The 12058-nt window shown below is 42.7% G+C and overlaps 1 protein-coding gene across 2 annotated transcripts in view; it reads left to right on the top strand.

The window, feature by feature from the left end:
• The first annotated feature begins 1583 nt into the window (after positions 1–1583).
• The window catches only part of PCOLCE2 (procollagen C-endopeptidase enhancer 2), a 71844-nt gene continuing 61369 nt past the window's right edge, over positions 1584–12058 (top strand). Inside the window, exons 1-2 of one of the 2 annotated variants that reach the window (XM_065876534.1) lie at positions 1584–1929; positions 2853–2961. In XM_065876534.1, the coding sequence (XP_065732606.1) occupies positions 1847–1929; positions 2853–2961 (192 nt within the window). In that variant the 5' untranslated portion in view covers positions 1584–1846. The remainder of the gene's footprint in view (positions 1930–2852; positions 2962–12058) is intronic. The other variant, XM_065876533.1, reaches the window with a different exon arrangement.

Genomic DNA, 12058 nt, shown 5'->3' with positions numbered 1-12058 from the left:
AGGGCGTGGTGCCTTCAGAAAATTTTTAACAAGTTGTAATTCTTGGTGTTTTTTTCCTTCGCATTTTCAAAAATAGTAAGAAAATCTAAACCCCACAGGGAAATTCTGGTTCCTACTATTGACTCCAGGATTCCCCTCCTCTAAAAAGTGAGATTATTCTCTGCCGCCATTCTCTGTTGCTTATTTCCTTGCCTGGAGTATTTATGTTCTTAACACTGTAGGCTCATTATTAGAAATGAAGTCTTGGGACTTCTCTGGTGGCACAGCGGTTAAGAATCGGCCAGCCAATGCAGGGGCTACGGGTTCGATCCCTGGTCCAGGAAAATATCACATGCCGTGGAGTAACTAAGCCTGTGTGCCACAACTACTGAAGCTCACGTGCCTAGAGCCCGTGCTCCGCAACAAGAGAAGGCACCGCAATGAGAAGCCCCCGCACCTCAACGAAGAGTAGCCCCCGCTGGCCGCAACTAGAGAAAGTCTGCATGCACCCAGCAATGAAGACCCAATGCAGCCAAAAATAAATGAATAAATTAATTAATTAAAAAAGAAAGAAATGAAATCTTGATAAGGATTATTTTAAGGCTTATTTTATTTTGCTTAGAATGGTGAAAATACTTTAGGAGGAACAACACCAATGAGGCATCTGAATTCAACTATATCCCCTTGTGGTGACGTGGTCATTGAAAAACCCAATGACTCCATTCCATTCTTGTTTTTCTTTTATTAATCCCTGGTTATTGGGAAGCACTTAGCAAAATAAATATTTTAAATTATTTTTAATTAAAATTAATTAAAAGTAATAAAGAAAGCCTTGATTCCATAAGACTGCAATTGTTCTTAGAAAAACAAATTCTCTGTACATCTCAACTAATCAATACTACAGAAAAAGGCATCGTTGGAAAAGATTTTTGAAGAAGAGAGAGGCGCCAGCGAAGAAGCGCTATTCTCAGGACGTAACAAGGGGTGGTGAGAGCTGAAGATCCGGAGTTTGTCTCCGTTATTTGTCACGGTAATGACAAGTCACTCACTAATCACACGGCTGAAAACTCACTTCTAAACCGCTCCCCGCCTCCAGGACAGAACCTATCTCCCTGTTCTCACACACCAGTAAAAGCAAAAAGAATCTACTGAGATTCTGTGTGTGTAAAGTAAGAGAATTAGAGGAGGAGTTAAAATATAGTAGAATCTCTCTTCTATTTTCTTTTTTCTTTCTTTGGATCTAGATGTCGGAAGGAGGAACCCTCTTTTCCAGCAATCAGCAAGCGAGAATACTTTTTATTTGAAAGCAACTAGAGAAAAACACTCCCCAAAGCAAACCAAACCAAGGGTACCCCCCTCCAACCCCCCTCCCACCCCATCATCTGTGGATCAGGGCGCCAGGTCCCATTTGGGTACCACGCGGCAGGGGATTCCCTTTCATCCTTCTCTCCACAGCCCCTGCCCGAGGGATGTGAGCGGGGTGCGGGTCCCGGGGTGCCAGCGAGGAGCCGCCCGCCCCCCCGCCCGCCCCGAGAGAGGAGGCGGCTCCCGCCTGGGAGCCGCCCCCTCTCGCCGCCAGAGAACAAACGGGATATTCAGCAGTGGCCTGTGGCTGCCAGAGCAACTCCTCAGGGGAAATTAAGCGGCGAGGCAGACTGCACCGTAATCGCCTCTAGAAAAGCGCCCGGCCCCGCCTGCCGCGCACGCCCGGCTACCTGGGCTACCCCGCGGCGGCGCGTGCGAGAGAGCGGGAGAGGGCTCGCCGGGGTGCGGGGCGCGCCGGGGCGAGAGTCCGGGCCGGTGCGGAGCGCGCGGTGCTGCGGGGTGCGCGCCGGGGTGGGGCGAGCCCCGAGCGTCTCCACCGGCCATGAGGGGCGCGGACGCCTGGGCCCCGCTCTGCCTGCTGCTGGCCGCCGCCGCCCAGCCCTCGCGGCCGCAGCCCCCGGAGAGGTAACGCGACCCCCGCCCGCGCTCCCTCCCTTCCGCCTTCTCTTTCCCTCGCCCACGGCTTGGCTTTACCCACTCCGCTTCGGGGCGCCGGGGGACCCACACGCCACCACGACCCCGGGAGGGGGCCGGCCTCGGGGCTCCTTCCGGCGCCCCCCAGCTCCGCCCGCCTCACGGCCCCGCAGCTGGCCGGCCACCACCTCTCCTCTCCCCGAAGATTCAGGCGGGCGCTGGGAAGCACTGGGACCCAAATGTGTGGACTTTGCTTTACTCCTGTTTTCTTCCCCGGAGAGGCTTTGCCCAGAGAGAAGCCTAGGGGAATAACGCGAGTTGCCCAGCGCCCGGGGAGCGGCTCTTGGCAAGTTTAACTCTTCAACCTCTGAGCTGCCAGATGGCTCCAGGACCTGGGCCGGGAGACCCGCCCTATGGCCAACTTTGCCTTCTCCTTTTCAATGAGAGGTTCTGCCAATGGCCAACGATTTTCAAACAAAGAGAGAATTAGGCATCTCTCCAAATCCAGGAAATTAAAACTTTTTCATATTAACCATTACTTGTCTAGCTTTAAAACCATGCACTTCACGGAGCCTAGCTCTCACCCTCGCTCTCTCTCCCCACCCCCGCAGTTAAAATTTCCATTTACCATTTTCCTGTAAGATCTTACCACTTACGTGGAGGACTTGATTGCATATGGATGGATGGATAGATTGATCTTGTTATTATGGTGGAGACAGATGGCAGCTGGACTGAATGTTTTAGCAGGCTAGAATTTATTCTAAGAGCTAACAAGTATTTCAAATCCCGTATATGATGCAGGCAGTCAATTGTCAGTCTTCACTTTATCCATATGAATAGACTGCATCTTTCTGAAATTGACATTAAATTGTTAGACAGTGTTTCAAATTTCTTTTCTTCTTTTATTTCCCCAGACCTGTTTTCACATGTGGCGGCATTCTTACTGGAGAGTCTGGCTTTATTGGCAGCGAAGGTTTTCCTGGAGTGTACCCTCCAAATAGCAAATGTACCTGGAAAATCACAGTAAGCATTTTTTAAAGAGGGTATTCTCCAAAAGTGAATACTGGAAACAGTGGAAGAGCTGCTGCTTTCTTCCTCTGCTGTCAGAATTTGGGTTGGGGGCAAATGTCTGTAATAGTGAATTTGGGAGATTTTAAATAGAACTAGTGGTGCCCTGCATTAACAGTTAGAAAGGGCTCGAGATAATGCTTGCAGGGATAAATTCTTAAAGCAGATGTGTGTCTGAAAACCCAGTCTGACTCAGCTGAGTTTCATGGATTCAAAATCAAAATTCAAAATTCAAAATTCAGGCTATCTTCACGCAAAGGCCCATCATAGAGACTTCTAGAAGCTATTTGTTGCCTGTGCCTTTCATAAATGTCTCCTAGTGGCGGATAGAAGATCAAAGGTAGCACTCACCCCTGACTACTTTATAACCATTAGGGGGAAGAAAAGGGGAAAGAAAAAGAAAAAAACAATCCCACTTAATGTCTCTGACTTAAAACCACCACTAAAGGCAATCTAAGAATAGAGAATAACAATAACTTAGGGGAGAAAAAGCCTAAAAACAAAAACTAACAAAATGCCCAGGTTGGTTACTAATGGCATAGATTATGCTGAGTCAAGGTAAGAAATCAGATTTAGAGACAGCCAGCCTTAAAAAAGTAAGTCCAGATTTAGTCAGCTAGAGTGAGTCATCTTTCCAAGTGAGCATAGTAGTGACCATTATCTTCTTCAGTTTTTTCAATTTTGGGAAGTTGTTTGGTACTTGAACACATTAGTTCACTGAAAGCTTCATTCAGTCAGATTGTACCACCCATGAATTAATGATTTTTAAAAATAGGTACCTCTTATTGAGCACTTACTGGGTGCCAGGCACTGTGCCAAGTAGGTAACAAGCATAATCTCACTGAATCTTTGAAATCACTGTGAGGAAGTATGATTATCCCCATTTTATAGATGAGGAAGCTGAGGTCTAGAACAATCATATAAACTGACTTGATCAAGCATTGGGTAAGTCCGACTTTCTATGAAGTAAAGCCTATTTTGCAGTGAGGCCTTCCCACCAAGAAGGTCATTTGACAGACAGATATGGGGGGGTCTCCTTCCTTAAATAAAAGTCAGTTCCTATATGCATTGATGCTCTCCTGTAAAATATCGGCTATCTAATGAATTGGTACAGATTTCATTATGTTATTGCAACGCATGGGGCCAGGAGAGGATGGTCATGAAAACTAGCTCTGCAATATTGTTATTAGCATAAATGTGAAATAAGGCTCTGAAACAAACATTAACTTGGTTTTTATATTATAGTTGTGTTTTAGTTATGATTAAATGGCTGTAAGTTAAAAATGACCCAAGGAAATTAGTGACTGAGAGGCACCATGTGCCTAGCAGGTAGACTCCATGGTGAGCCCAGTGTTTTGGGTCTTCGGGGCAATGTTAGTTTTGGAGGTGGGGAAGGGTGTCCAGTGAAAGTTGTCCTTGGTAAAGGAGGGGTGTGCCCTCGCAGAGGCCTGACTACCTTATTTTTATGTGTGGGAAAGAGGAAGTATAATGGATGCTCCTTGTGGGTACAATGTAAAGGTGAGGCATGCTGGCTCTCACTCCATGACTCATAAGCCGTGTGATGGATTTATCTTTAAACCTCAGGACTGTTGTGACGATAACATGAGATGGTATGTATAAAGCTCTTTGGCTGAGTGTCTGCGTTAAAGAAGTGCTCACTAAACGTTAGCTACCACCGTTACCGTTGTTGCTAGTATTGACTCATCCTTTCTTCTGACTGGTAGGCAATATGGCAGATCACTGCCACCCCCTTAGTATATTGGCTAAGCTGGGCTTGGCATCAGCTTTAAAGCAGCTCAGACTTTGATGGAACAATAGACTTCGTTATGTGTATCTAGGAAGCACTTATTTCTGTGCTTGGGTTCTCCTGTAATCTTACTGGAGAGATTCTGTGTGCGTTAGGACTAGGTTGGCTCCTAGTAACAGAGATCCAAAGTAACAATCGCTCAACCAGAAGCTTGGTTCTCTCCCATGTAAAGGAATCTGGAGGTAGGCAATTCAAGATTGGTGTGGCAGCCTCAAATCATTAAGCACTCAGTATCTGCTTAGATGTGTGCTCAAGTTCCAGCCATCAGGTTCATGGTTTAGCCAACAAAAAGGAAGAGAGGAAGGGCACAGATCCTCCCTTTAAGGACATTGTGCAGAATTACCTGCACCTGGCTAGTTATTAGTTACATGGCCACTTCTAGCTGCAGGGAAGCCCTGAAATGAAGTCTTCATGTCAGGAATCCATGTGCTCCGCTAAAATTCAAGAGTCTTCTTTTGAATAAAAGTCTTCTATCAACTGTAGAAAGAAGGGAAAACAAGCAAACAACAAGCAGTCTCTGTGACATATTTATTTGTGGTTTGCCCAGGCTGCCTGAACTAATGCTCAAAAGTTGAGTAGCAAATGCAGCCTTTTTGAAAAATATATATTTTTAGAAAGCATAGGTAATGCACAAGAAAGGACTGTACAATTTGCTTTTCTCGTGAAAAGCTTTATAGTTTTCACTCTTAGCCATTTGATTGTTTCAAGGGACTGCCTCTTTTATGTTTGCATATGAGTAGCACCAAGAACTTCCAGAGGAGCCCAGTACATTCTCCTGGTTATAATTACAGCCTCAGCAGAATGTTCCCAAAGGCCTTGGATGCTCTCAAGATCTCAGTTTCAAAATATCTTCATATCTTTGTATTTCACAAGGAAAAGCACTGAATCGTTGGAAAAAATATTCCCATTTCTTCTTCATGGTCCTCTGGTGTGTCAGAGTAGAAGAAGGGAGCTCCCTAGCTTCTGTATATCCTTGGGTTGATAAAAGAAGGAGGACTGTGATAGCACTAAAGCTTGTAGAAGCTGGTAGCCCTAAGGTCTGTCATTCATTCAGCAAATGTGTGTTGGGTCTTGGGTACTACTGGAGTTTTGGTGAACAAGGCAGCCAAGCTCCTTGCCCTCATGCAGCTAGCATCGTAGTTTGGAGAGACAGGCAGTTAATGTTTAAACAAACAAGTAAACAAGAAAATATTACATAGTGATAACTGAATTATAAAAATAAAATAGATACTACTTCATATCCATCAGGATGGCTATTATTGAAAAAGCAGAAAATAATAAGTGTTGGCAAAGATGTGAAGACACTGGAACCCTTATGCATTGCTGGTAGGAATGTAACATGGTGCAGCTGCTGTGGAAGACAACAGGATACTTTCTCAAGGAATTAAACTTAGAATTACCATATTACCCAGAAATTCCACTTCGGGGTATATACCCAAAAGAAGCTAAAGCTGGGATTTGAATAGATATTTATACGTCCATATTCATGGCAGCGTTATTCACAATAGCCAAAAGGTGGAAGCAACCCAAGTATCTATCCATAGATGAATGGACAAACACAATATGGTATACAAAGGAACATTACTCAGCTTTAAGAAGTAAGGAAATTCTGACACATGCCACAACATGGGTGGACCTTGAAGACATTATGCTAAGTGAAATAAACCAGTGACAAAAGAACAAATATTGTGTGATTCTGCTTACATGAGGCACCTACAGTAATCAAAATCATAGAGACAGGAAGTAGAATGGTAGTTTCCACGGGCTGGGGGAGTAGAGGAATGAGAGTTAGTATTTAATGGATACAGAGTTTCAGTTGGGAAAGATGAGAAAGTTCTGGAGATGGATGATGGTGATTGTTGCACAACTTAATGCCACTGACCCATACACTTCAAAATGGTGAAAATGGTACATTTTATGTTGTGTATATTTTACCACAATAAAAAATTTTTAAAAATAAAACAGAGCAGTGGAATATTAGATAATAACCGTATTCCAGTTCCAAAAGGGGAAATCTGTAGAGACAGAGAGTAGATTAGTGGTTGCCTGGGGCAGGGGATAGGTATGGAGATTAACAGTTAATGGTCATGAGGGATCTCAAAGGTGGAAATGACCTATGGTGATGGTTGTACAACTTGGTATAGTTACTAAAAGTTATTTAATTGTGCCGTTAAAATGGGTGAGTTTTATAATATGTTAAATACACCTCAAGAAATATGTAGCAAAAACCAACAAACATAACATAGTGGTGGGATAGAAGTAGCTATGGATGAGGTGGTTGGGAATGGCCACTCTGAGGAAGTGACATTCGAGCTGAGGCCTGAGTGATAAGGATCCAGCCATGTGAAAGTCTGGGGAAGAGCATTTTAGGCAGAGGGACCGGTGGGTGCAAAGGCCCTGAGGTACAGACAAGCTTGATTTGTCTGAGGAACAGCCAGGAGGTCACTGTGGCTGGAACAGAATGAGTAAGCGGGACGATGGGAGAAGTAAAAAAGGTGAGCAGGGGCCTGTAGGCCATGGTGAAGAAGAGTAGGAAGCCGCTGGAGAATCTTAAGCAAAGGAGTGAGATGTTCTGATTTTAAAAGATCATTCTGGCTGCTGTGTGGAAGATGAATTGTAGGGCGTTAAGAGTGGAAACAGGGAGACCGATTAGGAAGCTGTGTGGCCTCCAGGAGAGAGAAGATGGTAGAATGGACAAGAGGGATAACCAAGGAGATGAAGAAATGTGGACTCTTCTCCCTAAAGCAGTTGTCTTAGTAGTTCTGAATGCAGCTAGGGTGGAGTGGCACCGGCCAAGAGGCCCAACGCACCAGGCTCTGGACCCTTGCTTGACATCTGCTCCAGACAGGGCTGTGCTCTGGTGTGGCCTCATCCAAGTCAGTCCATTAAAGGCTTTCTGGAAACCAGTGGATCCAGTCCATTTTCCAGCTCCTGCAGTCAGTAAACCAAGAGTAGAATTCCCACTGGCTATTCAACATCGTAGAGACCTCTCAAGACGGAAGAGTCTCAGAATAGCCCCCAAACTCAAGTTCCCATAGCTAGAAAGATCCTGCTTCTCACCACTCATCTGCTTTGCAGTCCATTCTTCCAGACTGGAGATGTGTCCCAGCAAGGTGGCTTTCACCACCAAATCCTCTTCATCAAACTCTATCTTATCAGTGGGGGCGTGGAGGTGGGAAAAGCCTAACGTTAACGTCTGTATACTTTGAGAAAGGTGAAGGCTAGTGGTCACAAGCAAACTTTCTAGCCATTTGTATTGGACTTTCTAAGATGGAAGTACAGCTTGCAGATTGGAAATTTAGATTTGCCCTTAAATTATAGGACTTTAAAATTTTCCTTGCTATTTCTTGGACGGCTGCACTGTCTAAATACACTATCAACATTGGCTATTTAAATTTAAACTAATTAAAATTAAGTTAAAAATTAAAACTCCAGTTCCTCAGTCACCCTGGCCGTATTTCAGATGCTCAATGGCTACATGTAGATGGCAGCCACCATATTGGACAGTATATAATATGAATATTTCCATCATCACAAAAAGTTCCTTTGGACAGTGCTGTTCTAGAAAACTTTCGAGGTTGATTTTACTCATGTGAAGATATGTTGGGGACGCACGTGCTCCATGCTGCTTAGTTGTACTTCTGCTTTGCAAACCAGGCAGCTGATGCTTGTTCTGTGTAGTGCCGAAGCTGTGACTGGAACTCAAGCCTCTTGACTCAACTCTATCTTTCTGGCCACCAACTCTTGGTGACCTCTTGGTGACTCAACTCTATCTTTCTGGCCACCAACTCTTGGTGACCTCAAGTCTTAGGTTTTACTAATGAATTTTGCTGAGTGTGTTCTAAAAAACGTATGGCTAGAGTTCAAATCAGAGAATTTGAAGGTTAAGAAGTTGTTAAGTATTTTGTTACTAATGATAACAAAGTTGAGGGTTTCTTAGTTTCTCGTAAGAGTTGAGGTTCAGGACTGTAACCTAAGGGGCATCTGCATAAAATACCAAGTCTGCATACATGGGGGGTGGGTAGGACTTAAGTATGATTTGACAGCTAAGGGAAGTATAATTTTTGGAAAATGGTGGCTGGTCTTCTAAGCGAGCTTGGAAGGACAACATGACTGGGTTGAGGCAAAAGTCACCCAAAGTGATTGAAGGATGAGAACTGCGCCTGTACCAAGCCCGGCAACAAGAAATGAAACTCCAAGTATTGACATACCACCACCTGGACCGCACTATCACAGTGGTCCCCCTGCTGGGTACATGTGCCCAAAGGGGCAAGACTGTGCAGGAGACAGTAAGAGACCTCTGAGATCCCTAAAACAAGTCAGGGAGAGTGGACCAGTGTCAAAAAGAGCACAGCCGGTGGGATGTGGCTCACTGCTACACTGGCAAGGCACGTTTACCAAGAGCCCACCAAGCACGGCTGTAGGTGCTGGAGACACACAGATGAACACCTGGGAGATATGAGCATGGGAGGCTGCCTGGGATGACGCATTCCCCAGGCTCTGGGTGGGAAGAGAAATAAAACCCAACAGGCACCTTGCCTTCTTGGGTCCACCGGCACAAAGATCACCATTCTATTAATGGTTTCCTTATAAATTCATTGCAAACTTGGCATGTCACCCAATCCTTCGGTTCCTTGATCTTTTCATCGATAACTTGTTCATTTTATAATCCCAGTAGAATTGGAGATTCATATTGATAATTTGACACAATTTTAAAAAAAAAAAGAAAAGAGGCTTTAGTAGCAAAATAATACCTTGTGAAAGCAACTCTATTCAGAGTTTGACTTGGGCTGCATATGGTATGGCCAGCTAAGTGGAACCAGCTGAAACTTGGTTTATAGCAACTATGCAAATTAGAGGAAACTTGAAGCCTAGAACATTCTGGGAACTCTCCTCGAATAGGTATGTAGGTATTGTTATTTTAAATTGGTTCCCAAAGTTAACAACTAAATATTGCATCTGAATTGCTGTTGTTATCTAACAGAAACAGCAGTTGGTATGCAGATGTCAGTGAAAATGATTTTGTTCTTAGATTTAAAGGTGGGCATAATTTACAAAACAGTTTTTAAAAATGAGATTATTCATGTATGTGGTCTTATTGTTATAAAACATTATCAGAATTACAAGGTATTTGTTTACGATTTATATCTCTTTTTTATTTCCAAAAAAAAGTTTGAAGGTACTGAAATTAGCAGATTATTGAAGGTTTCAGTTATTATTTTGAGCAGAAATCTGGCTTGGGAAAAAACCAGCAAACATTTGAGCAGTTTAAAATTTGGTGGTTCCTTTAACTCTGAAGTAAATAATGTGGGCTGATCAGAAAGTCACAGACTTATGCCAGAAATGGAAGGAGAATTATAGCAATGAATAGAGTCAGTCCTATTTAAGCCGAAAGTATGTGGCAAAGTTTTCCTTATTTAGCTAATTCATGCAGAGGAAAAAGGCATAAATTGTCATATGTAGAACATCTTCAGATTCCCCAGGTAATACACGTACTGTCATTTTGCTAACTACCTTATTTTTTCTATGCAACTGGAATTAAATATACGCGTTATTATACAGGTCGCAGATCTAAAATAATAACATATGGTTACTTCATCTGCATCCAATTCCGTGATGTCAGTGGATACGTGTTAGTATGTCCATTTCACAAATGGCAAAAGTGAGGTCTGAAGAACTTGTATCTTGCCTAGTATCCCTGCAAATGGTTTGAAAAGCCTAGCACATTTTCTGACTCGATGACACAAATGCAGTATTATGCACTTATTTAACAAATAAACATTCGCTCAATGCTTATTGTACATCCGCTAGCTATGTACTGAGCATTGGGCTGGGCCCCAGGGCTAAAAGGTCAAGGCATAGTTTCTATGCTTACGGAGTTTATAATCTGGTAGGGAGTAGTTAGATAAGAAAATCAGTAGCGATTATGTTGTGTAAATAATTATACTACTCAGTGTAAGTAGTTTTAAGTATTGATAATGTGGAATAAGGCTGATTGACATTTTAAAAATTATTGAAGTTCTTAGGTTATTTAAATGAAAACAATTATTACCTCATGCAAAGAGTAAAAAATGTTATGACCCACTTTACATCTGTGCTGCTCTAAGACTTGAGAAATTGTTATATGTCCTTTGTTTGACAGCACAGGGCTGTTTTACAACACATGCCTTGATATTTCCAAATACACCTAATAAATAATTGCGTAAAGGCATTCCTTACCATGGGGTGATTTTGTTACTTATGTGTGTTAAAGTCATCATACTGAATCCATCCTCCAAAAGCCTGATTAAGTTTAAATGGCATTCACATTTACTTTAGAGAAATGATAGATTGAAAATGTGATTGGGGTTTACATCTTCCCACTAACCTTCATATGGCTTCATGAAAAGCAAGTCAGCAGTGGTGGGGCATGGAATTGCATGAAAACTGAAACATATAGTGATGCTCTATTTAGATTGGGGCTAGGTATATAATTTGAGAAAACAAATAGTGAATTTAGACGGGAACTCAACATTTAAGTCGCTTAATCATACCTAAGGGTATGGCAAGGGGTTCTAGAATTACTGTAACTGTTATTTGCCTGGTATAACCACAGCAGGACAGATAGCGGAATGGAATTTTGGCCTTAAACACATATTTCCTGGCTTTAAAATACATGCAGGATTTAGAATTATATAGAGATTTAAATTCCAGTCAACTATGGGGTTTGTTTTAATGCACCTATACATTTGTTGGACTAGGCTTCGTTACTTCAGCTGCCTGAATAGTAATTTAACCCCATGCTCGACTTAATATCATTCATATCTAATTCCTTAGTAAAGATGAGTGCAATTAACAGAGAATGTCTGCATACCCAAACTTGAGCACTCTATGAATGGGAAAAGAACACTATAGCTACATGCTGTCTGTTTTTTAATTAGGAGAGAATAATTCAGAAACGTTGCGATTCTTATGACACTTAAACTGTCCCAGTTAGGTTTCAATTGATAAAATACTGGAAGCATTAAAACATTTTCCATGCTGCCTTCAGTCCTTCTGAGAAGCAGGGGGAATATAAATCCTAAATAAATAAGCAAGTAGGTGACGATTTCCCACTGGGGCCTCAGCCCGATTTTTCTAAGTTTGTTTAGTTTCCTGCTTGCTTTTAAGGGCTTCTGTTGCTTGTTTTGTTTTGTTTTTCTTTGCTGTCTCACATGGAAATCAAATATGTTTTTATTGATTGAAAACATGATGTTTTATTAATGT

The sequence above is a fragment of the Phocoena phocoena genome, chromosome 4 (assembly GCF_963924675.1).
Source record: "Phocoena phocoena chromosome 4, mPhoPho1.1, whole genome shotgun sequence".
In the NCBI taxonomy this organism is placed as follows: Eukaryota; Metazoa; Chordata; class Mammalia; order Artiodactyla; family Phocoenidae; genus Phocoena; species Phocoena phocoena.
This window is presented reverse-complemented; position numbering and strand designations above follow the sequence as displayed.